The sequence below is a fragment of the Aspergillus ibericus genome, assembly GCF_003184845.1.
Source record: "Aspergillus ibericus CBS 121593 unplaced genomic scaffold BO80scaffold_37, whole genome shotgun sequence".
Classification (NCBI taxonomy): domain Eukaryota; kingdom Fungi; phylum Ascomycota; class Eurotiomycetes; order Eurotiales; family Aspergillaceae; genus Aspergillus; species Aspergillus ibericus.
The window spans coordinates 293,624-312,194 of record NW_020292135.1 but is presented as its reverse complement, the minus strand read 5'-3'; the positions used below and the strand labels follow the sequence as shown (position 1 = coordinate 312,194).

Here is an 18,571-nt window from a genome sequence, read left to right as displayed (position 1 = left end):
ACCTTGTACATTCCTCAGGGGCTGCGGAGGGTAGGCTTCCGACAGGTACAGGGCTGGATATACCCGGGAGTATCATTTCCAGGGCAGATATCACCACCAGAGGCCATGACATGACTCATATGCCGCGTCGACGCGGAGTAACTTTTACGAATGGTCAAAGACTGAGTTCTGGTGCTTCGACCATCATCATCATATGCCTCAGGAGCTCTCTTTAGCCGGCGGCTTCTTTCGACCGAGAATACTCCGTACCAACTCGCATCATTGAGCCCCAGCAGGGGACACCCCTTGCCTTGATGATACCGAGGTTGCGAGGTCCAAAGGCCAGGCAGCTAAAGCAGCTATTAATAGCGCGATGACCACTAGCATTCTGGGTCGATGACATGCTGGGGAGAGTCATGGTGACGACCGGTGAGAGGACGGCGGAGGGCCTCGAAATTAGGTTTCTGCAAGGCCCGGGGGGTTCAAAAGCCGGGCCCAGACAGGAGGTCAGATTCGAGAGCCCCCCAGAGAGATGGATTAGAGATGAAAGAACGGGACGACGACGGTGTTGGATGAGGTGGTGGTGGCGTGGGGAGGTTCCCGGTTTCCGGTTTCTGGTGTCTACTTGGTTTCGCTGCGGCCACACGTGATGATGGCCCCAAAGGGAAGGCGACGAGGCCACTTGCCGTTTAAGATTAAGCCTGGAATGACTGGGTATCAAATTCCCGCCGACTTGGCGCCGGACTCTATGTACATGCCTTGCTGTGGAACCCCCAACCCTGCAAGTGCGAGCATCGCAACTTCAGTTACTATCATAATCACTGCCTTCGTCATAGTAGTCCCCGTAGTTTCCTGCAAATGCCGCGTCAACCCCGTCGGGATCATCCTCCATATCATCCTCCTCGTCGTAATCATCCTCCTGCTCGCCATCCGAATATCCGTTCTTTGCCCCATCAGCAGGACCAAGGACCTCCTCATTCTGGCCCACTTTTCCAGCTTGATCGGCCGGTGCTCCGGTGTGAGTAACATGCTCCGTAGAGCCACGCACCGGAGCAACAGAAGACACAGGACCTCCGATGGGCTGGCTGGTGGTCAAGGAGGCTGCAAGCCCCGCACCCCTCGGGGCCGCCTCTGGTTCGATGCTGGCACTGCGTCGTGAGATAACGCTTTGGCTGCGACTCTGGCTGCGGCTCAAGCTTTCTTCCTTGGACTTGGAGGCCTCATCGGCCCCCTCTTCACCGAACAGGGACTCCAGGAGACGGTAATTGATCTTCTTACTGAACCCTCTCCTCTCCAACATCCGACGAGTAGCTTCTGCAGGAGTTGAGGCGCGAGTGCTCCGGCCGTCTCCGTCTTCACCATCGCCCTCAAGATAGGCAACGTCTCCCAGTCTACCTCGGCGGCGCTTCCGCGGTTTATGCACACGGCCGTCGGCGCCAGGGCGTGCATCAGCTTCCGCCAGAGCTCGCTTTAGCGCTTTGGCCTGTTGCGCACGGAGGTAGTCTTTGTTCTCATGTACCCAGATCCGTTCCTTGATCTCGACCTCGGCGGGAGAAAGCAGGCAGTTAGATACCTCGGGATCCGACTCAAACTCGGTAGCGTCAATTTCCGCATTATCCGACACGACCTTCCTGGGTGGACCGACACCAGTCTCAATCATATTCGAGCCTTTGGATAAGAGGGCGGTCATCTCATTTTCCAATGCCTCTTCAGATGCAATCTGGTCAGGCGAGGGAGCGGGAAGCGGAGGCCGCTTCGGACCCTTGTGTCGACCGGGCTTGGCGGCTTCTTCCCCAGCCTCCGATGTGGCTTCGCTTGCGGTAGAGGCAGTCGATTGGCGGCGTTGGCCGCTGCTAGCCGCGATCAATGCCGGATCAATGGGAAGGTTAGGAATAGCAAAGCCATCTGAGTCAACCCGCCTAGGCTGCTGTGCTTCTTGTACATCCCCTTCGATCTCGGCAGCCGTTTCCGTGGGCCTCCGCTTAAAAGATCGGGACGGCTTCCTTCCATCTCTAGCTCTAGCAAAGGAAGGTGGATCATGAGCGTTCTCCAGTTGCACGGAACGGAACTGGTCAACCGTGAGTTCACCACTCTCTGTCGAGCTGAATTCATTTAGACGCTGGCTGATGGTGATCTCAGTGACCTTGACTACATAGACAACCTCTCGAACGGTACGACGGAAGTTGTTCATCCGGGCTGCAAGGATCAAGGCGGCACCACAAATACCGGCGGGACGACGACCTGTCGTCATCCAATCGCGATTCATTCGCTGAACGATTCGCACCGCTTCGCTAGCCACCTGCATGGTAGCGGACCCGAACTCGAGCTGCTTAGCAAACCGGTAGATCAAACTTTCAGGGTCAATCGGATTCATTAGGAAAACATTGCCGCCTAGGCGCAACTCGTCCAGCAGTGCTTTGTAGGTTCGACCCAGCTTGAACACGTTGATCATAAGAACATCGGCAAAATCAATAAGCATGACGGTGTTACCATCCTGTCGACGGCATGCAATGTATAGACACACTGCGGCTACCGTCTTGGTCCTTCGACCTTGAATGAAGTTCAGTCCGACCGCAAGCTTGAATACCTGACCGGCAGCCTTCATGGCGCTCTCAGGGATCATGAGGGCACGAGACAGCTGGGTGATGTACCGATTTCCGTTCTGCTCGGTGATCTCGCGGCTTTCAGCCCCTCCGCGCTGGAAACCCGGGCCATAGCTGCGGACGTGGGACTGGTCTTCTCCGACAAAGGTACCCTGAACGACGGCAGCACCAGATGAGGTTTCCCCGAAAGTGACTTCGGAGACGATGTTTGCTTCGCTGATAACCGTACCACACCCGGAACAGACCTTTTGACCGTCATCCTCGACGATATGAGGGGCCGGACAGCCGGGGTTAGGGCAAGTGGTGGTTTTCGGGTGGGTGGTTGGCCTGGTTGGCTGAGGCCGAGAAATAGGCTGGGGACGCCTGATCGGAGTTGAATTGGGTGGTTTAAGGCTGGCCAATCTTCCCATAGGTGCTCTTGGGCCACTCTTCGGAGGCATGGGAGGACGTATCCCAGGCCGAGGGACAGACATGGTGGATATGATGGGATAGCCCTGCGGGGGTGTAAAGTCCACGAGCGGTCGAGAGTTGTACCAATAAGAATAGGAAAAGCGAACGATCAATCAACGGGTGTTATTGAATTGGCATGCCTATGGAGTCCCACGCATTGATCCTGGTTGCGGCGTGGTCCAATCGTAGGGATGAATGGGGCAGTAAGGAGCCAGGCAGACCGGGTGGGAGAGCGATGAACAAGGCAAACCGAGAACAGGCCACACGAGTGTCACTCCCCGCGGGGATCCAAGAGACCAAGGAGGGACAGCAGAGGAGACCAGTAAGCGACAACCAAAACGATGGATTCGCTTCGAAACCCCAGCACAATCCGAGACCGCGGATGGTCGCTATTGATCGTCGAGGGTATAGTGATACGGCCAGATAAGAGATGAAAGAAGAGTAAAAGGTGGGCGCGACGCATCACCGACGTGAAAAATATGACGCGCCCGTCGCGGTGGTCCAGTGGGCGGGTCACGTGGCACGCGCCTGGTCTCGGTCCGTTTCTTTCATTGAGTCGCTCTGTGTCCCTCGTTCGAATCCCCCCCAGGATCTTCCCCGAGCACTACTGGCCACCTCCACGCAGTCCGGAGAGGGCAGCCTATGGAACCTGGCACCTGAAAGCACATGCGCAGATGGAGTTTTCTTTCTTCTTTTTCTTTTTTCTTTTTTTTTATCTCGAAATTATTCCGGTGCAAATGTTTCTCACTTGACTTGTGTCCATGTAGCAATCATTGCCGCGAGTACCATCGTTTTTTCCCCGACAACCAACCAACCCTGACCGTTTGCGGCGGTCGAGCAGATTTCACTTTCCCGGGCTAAGTCAAACAGTCGTGAAGAAACAAGAGAACCATGATTATTGATCATGTCTCGGAGTCGGGAGCAGCCCGGATCAGCCGAATCTAATCTAGGAGAGATTTCGCCCTCTGGTACGGAGTAGACTAGCTTATCTGGAACATGACTCAAGGTTCCGCTAGCATCTGTCAGAGCTTTCCGCCACATCATTAATTTCATCGTCACCGCTTCAGGACCTATCAGGCTGTCCTTCTTCACAGGCACCCTCTCTTAGCAAGATCGCGCATTCGGACCAATCGTCATAGGTAGGAGTGAGACCATCACATGAGCCATGGCAAGTTTGCTGGAGCCAGGGGCGTCTGTACTAGTCATTACCGATGATGACTTACATCATCTCGTCCGGTGGATATGAGTGGAATGCGCCATTTGTGCGCGGGTCAGAGCTTCATTAAGTACCGTTTACGCACAAACCGCGCAGGTTGCCCCTTCCCATGGAATAATTAGAAATGATATCAACCATGATCCCGATTTTTCTCTCCCTCTTCTTCCTTCTTTCCTTGCCCATATATAGACTTTGCCTGCCCCCATCCCTTACCTGCAGATTGAGCAATCGCGATCTGCATACCTAGGCGCCGCTACCAGTTAGCAAGACTTAATCTCAGACACCAAAGGCAACAGCTTATCGTTCGACATTGCATGTTTGCCGCTCTCATTGCTGGATGGGATCTCCTGAGCTATTACACTAGGCAGGCGTGTTGCATGAATTGTCTCGGCTTCGTGGGGTATCGCATCCTTGATAAAGCTCGACTGGCCCAACCTGCCATCGACTGCCCTTCCTGTGACTCTGTCAGGCTTTTCTTGCAGTGACGGCGCCTCCCTTTTCGCCCGTTGACAATGTCGCCGATGACAGGCCCGTCCTCTCAAGCCTCTGCCGGACAGGACTCGAGACTTCTGAAAAGCACATTCCTGGTCAGCAATATTCACTGTTCCTCCTGTGTCGCATACATCAATGAAGTCCTATCAGACCTTGGTGGAGTGAAGCAGATTGACGTCTCAGTCCTCACACATGAAGTACGCGTCGTTCATCATGACGACACAGATCCATCACACCTAGCCACAGCTTTGGTGGAGGCTGCTTTTGATGTCCACCACGTTACAACCTATGAGCCTAGAGGCTCAGTAATATCCGAACTTGATACCACCTCATGGCTACCCCGCGACTCGGTACTGTTCACTACTCAGCCCAATTCGAGCTCCAAACCAGCTTCGGGAAGCAGACATGTCGAAAACTGTGACGCTTGCAGAAAAGAGGAGCTGGACAGACTCGCGGCCGGCGATGACTTAGCAGATGGTGCTTCTCGTCTACCCCAGGATCGGTACAGTGGTCTTCGAACCGATGGTAAACCTAGTCCATCCGAATCGGAATTCCGAAGTTTAGTACGTCAAGGGTCCATAATGAGCGGCACATCCGTGGGGTCACGGTCAGAAGCTGAAGGCAAGTTCAATGCTCGTGTGAGCATTGGCGGGATGAGCTGCGCATCGTGTGCGAACAGCATCACGAACGAAGTCAAACAACTGGACTTTGTCGAGGATATCATCGTCAATCTCCTCACTAACAGCGCTGCGGTGGTCTTCACTGGTCCTCAGTCCAACATAGAAAAGGTCGTTGAGCAGATTGAGGATATCGGCTTTGAAGCATCACTTGATGAAGTCAACAAGGTTAAGGTGCACTCTCAGCGCAAGGAAGCATCCTCCTCGACCTTCGTCGCTGACATTTCCATCGGCGGCATGACTTGTGGCTCGTGTTCAGGGGCTGTCACTCGAGGGCTTGAGGAGCTATCTTTTGTTACTGAAGTCTCGGTCAACCTCCTAACCCACAGTGGCAGAGTCGAGTTTGAGGGGCGTGAACACATTGACGATATCGTGGAGAAGATCGAAGACCTAGGTTACGATGCTTCGGTTAATAGTGTGGTTCCCCTGATACTGGACCGTGATGAAGCAGCCGTCGAAGAGAGGACCGTGTCCATCCATGTGGATGGTATGTTCTGTCATCATTGTCCCGAAAAGGTTATACAAGCTTTAACTGGACTCCCCGATGTGAAAGTCGATGGCAGCCTGTCTGTGAAAAACCCAATTCTGGCAGTTACTTATACGCCCAAGCCGCCTGCTCTCACAGTGAGGAAGATTCTCCAAACCATTGACACCGCGCATGATCTATTCACTGCCACCGTCTATCGTCCCCCAAGCATCGAGGACCGGTCACGGGCCATGCAGCGGCACGAAAGACGTCGACTGCTTACCCGTTTTCTCTTCGTTCTGGTCGTGGCGATTCCCACATTTCTCCTTGGTATCGTGTTCATGAGCCTAGTGCCGTCAAGGAACAAAGTTCGCAAATTCCTGGAAGAACCGATGTGGGCTGGTGATGCCTCGCGCCTTGAATGGGCCCTTTTCATCATGACCACGCCAGTCATGTTCTACGGCGCCGATATCTTCCACGTGCGAGCGATGAAGGAGATCTATTCCCTGTGGCGTCCTGGAAGTCGTGCCCCGGTTCTGCGCAGGTTTTACCGGTTTGGCAGCATGAATCTCCTCATTTCCGCTGGAACAACGGTCGCGTATGTCTCATCGTTGGCTGTTCTGATCATGGATGCAGCTATGGAATCAACGTCTAGCACACACAGCTCAACTTATTTCGACACTGTCGTATTTCTCACCATGTTCATTCTTGCTGGACGGTTTATGGAAGCATACAGCAAGGCGAAGACCGGCGATGCGGTCGCATCTCTTGGAAAGTTGCGGCCGACAGAGGCCTTGTTAAGGGTCAACGCAAGTGATGCAGATGAATCCGGTGACTGTGATCGGCTCGCGGAGGATGGGTATGAGCGGATCAACATCGACCTGTTGGAGGTTGGCGACGTGGTCAGCATACCCCATGGTGCCTCGCCCCCGGCAGATGGCGTGGTCGTTGGAACCGGCTCTTATCGATTCGATGAAAGCTCTTTGACCGGAGAATCCAGACCGGTCAGCAAGTCAGCAGGTGACCAAGTCTTTACAGGGTCTGTGAACGTTGGACAACCAGTCGAGGTCAAGGTCTCGGCAATTGGGGGATCGTCCATGTTAGATCAGATCATCTCGGTGGTGCGAGAAGGTCAGAGCAGACGTGCCCCTCTAGAGAGAGTCGCAGATTTGCTCACTTCGCACTTTGTTCCGATCATCACCCTGATTGCAATTTTGACGTTCGTCATTTGGCTCGCTCTCGGACATTCTGGAACACTGCCCTATGATTACCTTGACGTCTCACGCGGCGGTTGGACTTTCTGGAGCCTTGAATTTGCAATTGCAGTCTTTGTCGTGGCCTGTCCCTGTGGTCTAGCACTCGCCGCACCAACTGCACTTTTCGTCGGTGGTGGGCTGGCTGCTCGGCAAGGCATCTTGGTCAAAGGAGGAGGCGAGGCCTTCCAAGAAGCGAGCCGCCTCGATGCCATTGTGTTCGATAAGACGGGGACTCTCACAGAGGGCGGTAGTCTGCAGGTTTCCGATCACGAAGCAATCACTACGGATGCCCGCATGATGCAGGTGGCCTGGACACTTGCCCGAAAGCTCGAGGAAAGTAGCAATCATCCAATCGCCCGGGCGATCACTACATTCTGTAGAGAGAAGCCCTCGGTCACGGTAAGCAGTTCAGACATTGAAGAGATATCCGGTCAAGGAATGAAAGGAGTGTTCACCCTGTCAGTGGGAGATCCCAGTGAAAAATCTGACCCGGCAGTTCACTATGAAGCTGCTATTGGCAACCAGCATCTTTTGCAGAGCCTGGCGACCGATGATGATGACGGCCACCTTTCCAAAGTTCTCTCGAAATACCAAGCAGCCGGCAAATCCACTGCGATATTGGCGCTCCGCCGAGTGGATTCCAATGCCACGAACAACCCTTCCTTTTCCACCGCAGTTGTCTTTGCAATCTCTGACTCTATCCGACCCGATGCTGCAGAGGTGATCTCGAAGCTCCAGAAGCGCAAAGTTAACGTGTTCATGTGCACGGGCGACAACCAAACAACTGCATACGCCGTCGCAGACATGGTAGGCATCCCCCATGCCAACGTCATGGCGAACGTGATGCCCGGAGGAAAAGCGGATTTTGTTCGTCAAGTCCAAGACGGCAATTTCACCCCTCGAACGGATTCCGAAGCTGAAAGCCAGCGTACCGAAAACGGCCCCCGATCCATCGTCGCCTTCGTCGGGGACGGCGTGAACGACTCTCCCGCCCTTGCAGCAGCAGACGTGAGCATCGCCATGGCTTCGGGCTCCGATGTGGCCATGAACTCCGCCAGTTTTATTCTTCTAAACTCCGAACTCGACACAATCCTGCAGCTCGTCTTGCTCAGCCGTCGCGTCTTTAACCGCGTCAAATTGAACTTCGGTTGGGCGTTGGTATACAACTGCTGCCTGGTTCCTGTCGCCGCCGGTGTCTTCTATCCCATCGTGAGCGGTCACAAGCATGAGATGGTGGGAGATGCCATTGTCACGGTCAATACACACTGGAGACTTAGCCCCGTTTGGGCTGCATTGGCTATGGCTCTGAGCAGCATTTCGGTGGTTTGCAGCAGTCTTGCGTTGGGGCTTGATAAGAGGACGATTAACAAGTTGTTTCGTTTGCCGGAATAGGCGATTATGATTGTCACGAATTTTCTATACTATTCCTGTGTTCATCATTTCGTTATGGATATTTGGTATCTTGATTTGGAGGTTGGTTGGGCTGGGTATTTCGGGAATTGGGTTTTTATAACTTGGTTTCGATATATGTTTTTTTACTGTGGATATGAGCATGCCACCGCAGACATTTAATTCGTCCTGGTGATGATGAATGAATGTGATATCAGTATGGTGTTGTATTGAGATGATTGTATATTTTCATGCTTTCGAAAGTTGTACTGCTACTCGTATATAGCTCCAGAATGTGCAGGAAGTGTCTAATGTCAAGAAGTGGTTGGGCGTAGGCACTAGAGAATGATGGAGTTGGTGGATGACTTTGTTCAATCCAGCAAACTGCTTGGATTAGACGCTTAGATATTGTGGGGAGGATGAGAGGCCACGCCACACAACACGGATATCGGGAACATGAGCAAAGACATAGATATGTGACTGGAGAGAAATACCACAAAATAGAAATTTGGTACTTGACGACACTATCCGTATACCTTATATTGCTGCTTATTATATAGTTGTGGAAGATTTGGAGTATTCTTTCGCCTATCTAGGAATTGTGGAATATCGTACACATCGAGTTAAACCTGGTGATCCACCAGACAAGCATCTCACACCATAAATTACTACATGTGGCGATGGTTCCCACTGTATGATTCTCTTCTGCCCACGGTCTCATATGAGCGTAAATTTCTCAATCTGAACTAACCATCCTCGCCCCACACCTCTGCGATCTTCTTGCTCAGAACCTTGGCGATCTTCTTCCTGCCCACGAGCGTTTGCATTCGATCGGAAACCATATTCTCCCGGTCTTTGGGATCGAGTTCTTCAAAAGCTCGGATGAATGCCTGCGGGGTCGGCCAGCGTCGTTGGATCTCGATAGCTTTTTCTCCCGTCACACCTCGGATGCACATGAGCATTTTGAGGAATACGTCGCGGAGGGTGAGGACGTCGGATTTGGAGGTCAGAGCGGAGAAGGTGGTGAAGGTAACGGCGTATGTGACTGTGGGGTTCTCTGCTCGGTGACGTTCAAGGGTGTTGAGGTATGATTGGGAGGAGGATAGCTGGCGACTGGGGATGAGGCTGAGCGTGTTGGAGGGGGTTTCACCTGGGGAGGAGCTGAACATTTTGCGCAGGAGGAAAGTCATTCGCGCTAGGTAGCGGATTGAATCGTCGAGGTTTTTGGTTCTCTTGACAAAATAGCCGTTGACGACCTGCGTCGAGGCAATGGCGGAGGCTACCATTTCGTTATATTTGGATGCCATGACGCTGTTGACGTCTTGCGTGACGTTAAATTCTTCGATGAGGTAGATGACGTTTTTCACGCCTGAGCGGCGAAGACGGAATTTTTGCTCGTGGAATCTTCCGTCTTTCATGGACCCGATGAGGTCGTCGAGTCTCTTTCGCTCGACGATCCAGTCTAGCATGATCTCGTCGCCTTCCTCTCCGTATTGGGATAGGAAGGCTGGGTTGTGGAATTTGGCAACCCACATGGCGTCACCTAGCTCGAGTGCGCGCACGTCGAGAGAAACTCCCTTCTTGCTTAGTTCATTGGAAATGTAATCTCTGTCCTTGGATGACCGGACTTCACGCACATCCAGAACCAGCTGGACTGTGAAGCTGTCAGATGGGATGGTAATGGGAGTGACTGTTCCATCATTGAGTAGTTCTCCTTGCACATTTCGGTGGACTTGAGGCGCCTCATCAACATTAAGTACTTCCCGGTGGAGAGCTCCTGGGACAGCAGTACTGTTACCACCAGCATCGTGTTGAGACTGAGAATCATCAGCACCGCTTGTACGCATGCCCTGTGCACGTCAGATACCGTTGCAACATGATGTACACAGGTCTTACCGCTTGACTTCCAAAAGTTAATATGCCTTGGTCTGATGACGAAGCAACCTTTTTCATCCTCTTCGCGATCTCCCAGCCCTCCTCTGTGAGCGCATATTTCTTCAGAGGGCGTCCAAAATCATACACAAATTCTTTCTGCAATAATGTCTTCATGGAGCTCCAAGCTGTGTGGAACTTCGATGTGTCGCTAGGAGCCGTGAACGAACTGTCACAGTTTGGCTGTGCTATCTCAATCAGTTGAGATTTGGTTAGACCTTGAGAAGAGTTCTCGTCGAGCGTTGCAAGGGCCAGAATCAATGCATATGGTCCAGACCGTAGGGTAGGCACATAAGGTTTAGCCTTTCGTGGCTTCTTTGCTGGCTGGCTTTCTGTTGTTCCTCCGCCGGATGGCCTTTTGCTGTTTGCGGCTACGGTTTTTAGCACCTGTTCAGCGACATCAAGAATACAGTTACTCACACTTCTGGGGATGCTCAGGCATTGGGAGCCCATTTTCTTCACAGTAGGCTTTGAGCTTCTCGGTCAGCCGATCGCATAGTTTGGGACCAAGTCCATTTAGTTGCTGGGCCTCGGACGGGTGTTGGAAGACCAAGGGACAAGCTTTCATCGAATCGTATGCTTTTTTATATCTGCAAGACGTTTAGGATCTGCTCTGCTTGCCAGAGTGTATAGTCTGAGTATACTAACACGATGGCGCCCTTGCTGTTCCGTTCTCGAGCCTGGTCTAGCCATTCTTTGATCCACTCCAGCAGTAGGGGGTTTGCACACATTTCCCTCATGATTCCGTGGTTATACCCATGGGTATAGAGGTAGTATCAGGGTATCAGGCAAAAGATACTATGTTCAGCCCTGCTTTCGCCGACAATGAGAGATGGGGCTGTGTTCTAGGTTTGGGAGGGGAAGTTTGAATCTACTTGGTCTGGAACGCGGCTTCGGGACGCATCAGACGCGTATTTCCTATTTAGGTAGTATTTCTTGTGTGGCTGTTCTGTGGCATGACTGTGGCGGTGCAGAATACAATACGGGCTTCTAATTGGCCGAAGGCCCTAGTATATGGACGGGTTGGCGAGATTACTACCTAGTGGCATCGACTATCATTAGCGTAAGGAGAACAGCGAGGATATATGGAGAAACAAGCGCCTGATACGATTAGCCCTGAGTTGGAAAGATCGCGATCGCAAAATGTGGGACGCAGGAACTGATTGTTCGCCGCCCTGAGGTTCCAGCCTTTTGGGCGAACCGGTTCGTGACGACACAAGAATGACGTATGGTCTACCCCGGTCTTCGAGGGACCTTCAAAATGCTTCTTCTTTTCCATCCTTTTACCCATGGTCTGGTTGGAATTTATGCATTAATTTAATATTTCATCCAGCATGTCACGAAGGGACCCATTAAATTCCGCCGAGCCAGTTTCGTACAGCTCGAAGACCAGCGGCAATGATATCATCGCAGCGGATCGCACCACCACCGAGATCAGTGGTCCAACGGACAGCCACGTCCTCTCTCAAGTAGACCAGGATGAGAAAGGTCTGGCTCAGAAGGCTGGTGAGACCGACACCATTACGGACGTGGGCTGGGATCAACCCCCAGACGAACTCGAGGAGAAGCTCGTGTCTGGACTCTCAAATGAAGATCTTTGGATGCTTATTCGACGGTTCAACAAGGTATGAAATCTCGCTATGTTCATGCTAGGATATATAGATATCTAATGTATGGCAGCAAATATATTATGTGAAAGCAGTGCCGGATCCTCCTTTACAACGACTGGACCTCAACCGGGCAGAAGATGAGCAATTCTCCCCTGACAAATTGCGCGCGACCCTTGAACGATTTTACACAACCATTGTCGTGTCGTTAACTGCATTCGTCAAACATATTGCCAGGATACGCTCGTGGAGGGAGCAGCAAAGGACTTCAGCATTCTGTGTTGTAGGTTATATATTTGGGAAATCTTTGGTCTGTGAACTCGATTGACTGGCGTACGATTACAGGTTTACTTCGTTGCATGGGCCTTGGATCTTCTTGCCCCTACCTTCTTCAGCCTTCTTATCGTTTTGGTCGTAAGCCCTGAGTCCAGGTCATTCTTGTTCCCACCTGCTCCTATTGCATTAGTGGACAAGGACACAGGTGGCGTACAAAAGCCAAAGGCCGGTGTATTGGGGTCACATGATAGTGTTACCGGGGCGCCTGAGAACATGAAGGGTGAAGCAGCCGAGCAAGAGGCTAGTAATTTAATCACAAGCGTTGCTAGTGTCGCTGTAGGTAGCGTGGCTGGCAAACATGACCAGGGAACGCCTGAGGACGCTCCTATCGAGTCATCTGTTCCAGATGCGATGGAAATTGCTACCAATGCGGCAGACGCACAGACAGCTGCTCATGGAGAAGCCACGGATGAGACTCACGATAAAACCAGGCAACCTATGAGAGACACCGTCTACAACGCTGCTAACCGATCAATGCGCGTCTTGAGCGACATCATTGATACGTACGAAAGGCTTGGAAAGTATGTACACCACCCCCGCAATGAAAGCCAAGATCCAGACTTCTGACTCGCTGATGATAGTGCCCTGTCACCGACCACACCCTTCTCAATTGTGACGCCTTACATCCGCCTAACAATGGTGCTCTCCGCTGCCTTCCTGGTCTCACTCATCACCTCCAGTTACGTCTTCGTCAAAATGAACACGTTCGGAGTGGGATTCGCGTTCTTCGGAGACCCGATTATCAGACGTGCCGTGGACTACTTGAACAAAGAATATCCCCGGTGGGAGAGACTTCTCGAACTACAAAAGTAGGACCATCAGACCTTGTCACCTTACAATCTACTCTTCGGTGCTAATCATCCAGCAGCTCTCTTCTGAAGGGAATCCCCACCAACGCACAGCTCACCCTAACCCTTCTCCGCATCGGCGAAGCAAACGGCGCTCCCCTCCCCCCTCCTCCATCCCACTCACTCCACCAAACCCCCCTCCACCCTGCCCCAGTCGATGACAAGGATATCAACATCGAAGCCTCCCAAGAAGAAGTCAACCAAGCCATCGCCCCTTCACCCGAACTCATCGAAGAACAGGAATCACACCCAGAACCCCACAAAAAAGGCTTCGTCAACCGCATGATCGGTTTCTTCCGCGGCACTACAGCCACCGGCATCGAAAGCAAGTTGGCCGTTGACCGGGCCCGCGCTGCCGCCGGTTCCAAACGCGCCAAAGGCCGAGTCGGCGTACTCCGCAGAAAGGGACAGATCACACTACCCTCAGGCCCCATCCAATACGACGGCCGATACAAAGGCAAGCGAGGAGTTGTGGTTATCGACCAATCCCAAAAACCACCGCTCCTTTACTTCACGACCGACCAAACTGTGCAATTGGACCGACCGAGTCTGGAAAATAGACCAAAAGGAACAGTGCTTTTCAAGATGCCTGTGACTGATATCCGGGAGATGAGGAAGATCGGCGGGCTCGGGTGGAAAGGGAAATTGGTCACGGGGTGGGCTGTGGGTGGTAAAGAGGTGGTAGATGGATTGGTGCTTACTGGGGCGTTGCCGGAACAGAATTATCAACTTACAGCTATGAAGACTCGCAATCAGTTGTTTAATCGGCTGGTTGCGATCGATGGACAGGTTTGGGAGAGTTATTGATTTTGTTGTGGACGTGTTGGCTAAGGTATTTTCAGGTCTGGAAATAGTAAGTCGGTCTATGGAGATAACGGAGGTGGAGATGGGAATTGGGCTTTTGTCATCAGGGCGTCTGGTTAATGATGGGTATAGGAATGTGAACATATGATACTAGCAATTTGTATAATATCACTGATGATTTCTTATGTGAATGTTGACGAGTCTTGAAGTTCAGGTCTATCATAAAGAGGAATCTACCCACAGGGTAAAAGCGTAGGACATAATCTGACTGGAATGTTTATTGCTGCACCACATCCCGCTGGTAATCCCTAACGGCTTGTTCAAACGACGAGTCGCGTTTGAATCCCAGCGAAATAGCCTGGGAGTTGTCGAAGCGCGTAGGCCAGGACTCGAGAATCGGCCTGAGAGTCGGGTCCTCCTCCTCTTTCAAGAAAGCGAGCTTGTCATTGCCTGCAACCTTCTCCAAAGCATCCATCATGTCCTGGATCGTAACACAGATGCCGGGCACGTTAATCTGCCGGATGTGAGGAGGCAGCGCATCTGCCGGTAACGATAGCGTATGGATCAGATTGTGAACAAGTGTCTTGGGCGAGCATAGCCATGATTTGAATGACCGGTCCTTGAGCGGAATGATACACTCCTTGCCATCCAGCGGCTCACGGATCATCCCGGAGAGGAAAGACGAAGCAGCTGCCGTCGGGCGACCTGGACGCACGGAAATAGTAGGGAACCGAAGAACAAAGCCGGAGATGAAGCCGCGTCTGGTATACTCGTTGATCAAGGTCTCACAGATTATCTTTTCGGCGCCGTAAGAGGACTGAGGAGTGGGGAGGACGCTATCGTTCACCACTTCGGGAAGTGGCTGGCCGTAGACAGCCTGGCTTGATGAATAGACCACCCGCACGCCGGGACAGGTTCTGCGGAGGGCCTCGAGCAAATTTCGTGTAGCGTCCACATTGACACTCATGCCTAGCTCAAAGTTGGCTTCTGACCCGGACGACATGATTCCGTGAAAGGCGTAGACGGCGTCGAGGGACTTGTCCACGACGGCATCCGCGCCTTTCAGCAAATCCGCTGTCACGGGTCGTGCATTCTGAGGGTATGTGACACCATTTGGAATGGGAGGCTCGTTGATATCAGTGAGAGTGACGATGTGGGATGAGTCGTTTAAAAGCTCTTTCGCCAGCAGCTGGCCGATGAACCCCGCAGCGCCTGTGATGAGAATGTGCATATTGACGCGCCAATCGAGAAACTTGAAGATTGGGAAATGGCAGTAAGTCAGTACAAAGGATCCGTCAGAGGCCCTATTAAACAGGTATTAGTGATGCGACCAGCTAGCTGTCCTAGTCGTGGGATGGCCTCGCATTAACTCCGAGGCTCAGACAGCTTGTGCTCCGCAGCCGGACTTGTCCCGGCGCCAACTTCTGGTCCATGACGTTGTTCCTCAGGAACTGCCGGCGGACAAGCTCAAGCTCGGAGCTTTCACATTTTGTTTAGGAGGTGGAGTCAAGATTCGATTTGTAGGCTCAAGCTCGTAGCCTGCTTTCGGATGCGTGCAGTGTTTGCCACCGATGTTCTCCGGCACGAAGGAGGAAAGGGGTAGAGTTGCAATATCGTAATGTATACCACTAAGGGGTTTTTGCGAGAACAAGCAATTCCCCATATCTTTCCATGGGTTGAGAGGGTTGAGATACCCAGGCAGACATGCCGACCGTGGGGTGAATTGTGACGGTCGGAGGCAATTCAACCGTGGATCTGGCGGTGCCCCGCAGCATTTCCCCGGATCCCGTGCCTGCGCGGTTTGGAGAGAAAACAGCGAGTCTCATCATCAGATCAATTGAAATCTGCCGGACATCATTTAGTCGCGGTATACAATATCTAGAAGCAACGGAGATCAATCTATTGAAGAATTGGTCCAGCTCGATTACACGTTGGATGGATAGTAGCGATGAGATGAATGTCAACCGGCCATGGCTTCTGGTCTGGAACTCAAAGCGGCGCCAAATGAAGCGGGGTTCGCCCGCATCGCCAATTCCCTGGCAGTTGTGCTCATCCCACCCTTCCATCATCGCCGAATTTTCTTCCTCCGCATCTTTGCCTCCCTAAAGAGTGGCTATTGTTTGTTCCGCAAAATCAGCCCGCAGACAAGCAGGCAAGACAAGTTACTAGGTTGACATTGATCCATCTAACTTTGCTTGTCTCCACCGCCGTATCATATTGGCTGCATGATGCCGGAGCATCCCCGATCGGAGCCTAGCCTATGATCGAGTAATCATGAAGCGTTCTTCATATGATGCCGACCTAGAGTCACCGCGGCCACATGAGCGCCGCCCTTCTCTCGTCCTTGATGGACGCCCGGCGCCGCCCAAAATTTCCAAGGCCCGTGCCTGTGAGTACTCCTCGACCGAACCGCAACCGAGGCTCAAAAAAGTCGGATCGAGGGCATGATCAGACAACAGCGGAACTAGATACTAACTTTCAAAATATGCAGGTGCAGAATGCAAGCGTCACAAGATACGCTGCGAGTTCAAAAAAGGCGAGACGAGCTGCACAAAGTGCATCCGCAGCGGGATCAAATGTGTGATCAACGACTTCTCGCAGAAGTTTGTTGACGACGATGTGATGTGGGTCCCTATATCCATGCTTATCCAAGGACAATACGGGCGACAAGGGCTGACCTCGACTGTTGCCTTGTCTCAGGTGGAAAGCACAAGCATCGGCCACATTACAACAGCTTCAAGCGGCGGTCTCACACCTTTTACATCAGGGAGGCCTACCGGACCTCTCGACATACATCACTGGAGATAGCCAGAGTGGGCCCAGTCCAGTTGCAACCCAGCCCGAGCGCCGTCTCTCATCCGAAACATCGCCTCCTGATGTGAAACCCAACGAGCCGGGGATTGTCATGGATGTAACAAGAGAGCCTTCGCAGGAACCCGATCTACAAGACCGAGAGCTGGTGCCAGCGCCAATGCGCAGCCTGTACGAGGTCACCAAACTTCGCAACCTGCGCAACAATCCTATTGAACAACCCAAGCTGACCCTTCTGGAGGAGGACTTCATATCTAGAGGGCTGATCTCGCTTCATGAAGCTGAAGAACTTTTTGCCTATTTTAGTAGGACAATGAACCAACTTCTCTGGGGAGGGATCGTCTTAGTACATCGTGATCTCACCTCAGTTCGTCGGGCCTCGACATTACTGTCCGCGGCTGTTTTAACAGTCGCCGCGCTTCACATACCGAATCGGACAGAGACGCTAAATCGTTGTTACAGTGAATACGTATCGCTTGTATCGAGTATGTCTTTAACGCGGGCGCACACTCTCGATGATATCCGCGCTCTCTGTGTTGGAGCATTCTGGTTATCAGAACTGAGTTGGAAACTATCCGGGCATGCCGTTCGTATCGCTACCGAATTGGGACTTCACCAAAGCTATCATAAGATGATGCGCGGCCATAATGATCAATATGAGCGGGCACAGCTCTGGTATCTTCTGTATGTGTGTGACCACCACTTTAGCATCGCCTATGGCCGGCCGCCAGTCATTCATGAGGACGCAGCAATCAAGAACTATGAGTCATTTCTCCAGTCACCCCTGGTAGTACCCGGAGACATTCGACTACTGGCGCAAGTAGCTCTGTTTATGATTCTGACTGAAGCGTATCGGACATTCGGAAGTGACACTGAACAGGCTCTCACAGAAGAAGACTTTGGGCAATTACGTGTCTACAATGTAGCTATAGACCAGTGGCGTCTTTTGTGGCAACCAAGATCTGGTAAGTATACTCCGGCAATTTTGGCACCGCCGTGGCGCTGTATCATAAATCTGACCCATGTGTCCACTGCAATACAGCTGATAGCCCCTACGTGCGGACGTATCCCTCGAAAGGCGTTGTACTTCACTACCATTTCGCCAAGTTCCAACTCAATTCCCTCTCTCTACGAGCCCTGTCACCTTCAAACACCCCCGTGTTCTCTATGGACCGCAAAGAATCGGCGAATATTGCCATCTCATCCGCTATGGCTTGTTTGAATATGGTCTTGGAAGAGCCGGATATCCGCGATGCCATTGTCGGAGTCCCCATTTTTACCCACACAATGGTCACATTCTCTGCTGTGTTCCTTCTGAAAGTCGCAGTGAACTGGAATTCTGCCTACCTCAGCCTTGATGGCCGCCAGGTACGACGTCTGGTGGAAAGAGTGATTGAGCTGCTCAACTGTGTCTCAGCCGGGGAAAGACATCTCACAAGACATATAGCCCGGGGCCTTGGCAAGATGTTAGAACGCTTCGACTCTTGGGATGCATGGCAGGCGGGGGGGCCTACTGCTGCTGCACCTGGGACGGTCGAGCGACCAGGTAGTGATGTGCCTGGTGGTGCCAATGCTATGGCTCAGGGATTTCCCCCTCCGGATCTGATATATGACATGGTTGGAACGTACGGATTTGGACTGGACGAGAATCTACTGGACCCTAGCATGGCTAGTTTTGAGTTTTTAGCACAATGATCTACGCTCG

General features: G+C 52.2%; 6 protein-coding genes across 6 annotated transcripts; 3 read left to right on the top strand and 3 right to left on the bottom strand.

Annotated features, from left to right (window-relative positions):
* Positions 1 to 563: 563 nt before the first annotated feature.
* BO80DRAFT_427594 (transcription factor TFIIIB subunit BRF1) lies at positions 564 to 3,472 on the bottom strand. Its single transcript, XM_025720048.1, has one exon. The coding sequence runs from the start codon at positions 3,053 to 3,055 to the stop codon at positions 782 to 784; it is 2,274 nt and encodes a 757-aa protein (XP_025572624.1). The 5' UTR covers positions 3,056 to 3,472; the 3' UTR covers positions 564 to 781.
* A 904-nt stretch (positions 3,473 to 4,376) lies between these two features.
* BO80DRAFT_413068 (putative copper resistance-associated P-type ATPase) lies at positions 4,377 to 8,827 on the top strand. Its single transcript, XM_025718040.1, has one exon. It carries the CDS (start codon positions 4,761 to 4,763, stop codon positions 8,529 to 8,531), a length of 3,771 nt encoding a protein of 1,256 aa, XP_025572623.1. The 5' UTR covers positions 4,377 to 4,760; the 3' UTR covers positions 8,532 to 8,827.
* Positions 8,828 to 9,109: 282 nt separating this feature from the next.
* On the bottom strand, positions 9,110 to 11,314 carry BO80DRAFT_388063 (crossover junction endonuclease MUS81). The gene is made up of 4 exons (XM_025717072.1): positions 11,109 to 11,314; positions 10,881 to 11,050; positions 10,425 to 10,831; positions 9,110 to 10,378 (listed from the first exon to the last, which is right to left on the bottom strand). The coding sequence occupies exons 1-4, from the start codon at positions 11,198 to 11,200 to the stop codon at positions 9,275 to 9,277; spliced, it is 1,773 nt and encodes a 590-aa protein (XP_025572622.1). The 5' UTR covers positions 11,201 to 11,314; the 3' UTR covers positions 9,110 to 9,274.
* Positions 11,315 to 11,752: 438 nt separating this feature from the next.
* Positions 11,753 to 14,162, top strand: BO80DRAFT_427589 (DUF3292 domain-containing protein). Its single transcript, XM_025720047.1, has 6 exons — positions 11,753 to 12,085; positions 12,141 to 12,350; positions 12,413 to 12,924; positions 12,985 to 13,212; positions 13,272 to 14,040; positions 14,094 to 14,162. Exons 1-6 carry the CDS (start codon positions 11,795 to 11,797, stop codon positions 14,103 to 14,105), a joined length of 2,022 nt encoding a protein of 673 aa, XP_025572621.1. The 5' UTR covers positions 11,753 to 11,794; the 3' UTR covers positions 14,106 to 14,162.
* A 78-nt stretch (positions 14,163 to 14,240) lies between these two features.
* On the bottom strand, positions 14,241 to 15,759 carry BO80DRAFT_427588 (SDR family oxidoreductase). Its single transcript, XM_025720046.1, has one exon. The coding sequence runs from the start codon at positions 15,284 to 15,286 to the stop codon at positions 14,333 to 14,335; it is 954 nt and encodes a 317-aa protein (XP_025572620.1). The 5' UTR covers positions 15,287 to 15,759; the 3' UTR covers positions 14,241 to 14,332.
* A 570-nt stretch (positions 15,760 to 16,329) lies between these two features.
* Positions 16,330 to 18,561, top strand: BO80DRAFT_362085 (putative C6 transcription factor; the record flags this gene model as incomplete). Its single annotated transcript, XM_025716043.1, has 4 exons — positions 16,330 to 16,444; positions 16,547 to 16,679; positions 16,756 to 17,831; positions 17,909 to 18,561. 4 exons carry the CDS (start codon positions 16,330 to 16,332, stop codon positions 18,559 to 18,561), a joined length of 1,977 nt encoding a protein of 658 aa, XP_025572619.1.
* Between the last annotated feature and the right edge of the window lie 10 nt (positions 18,562 to 18,571).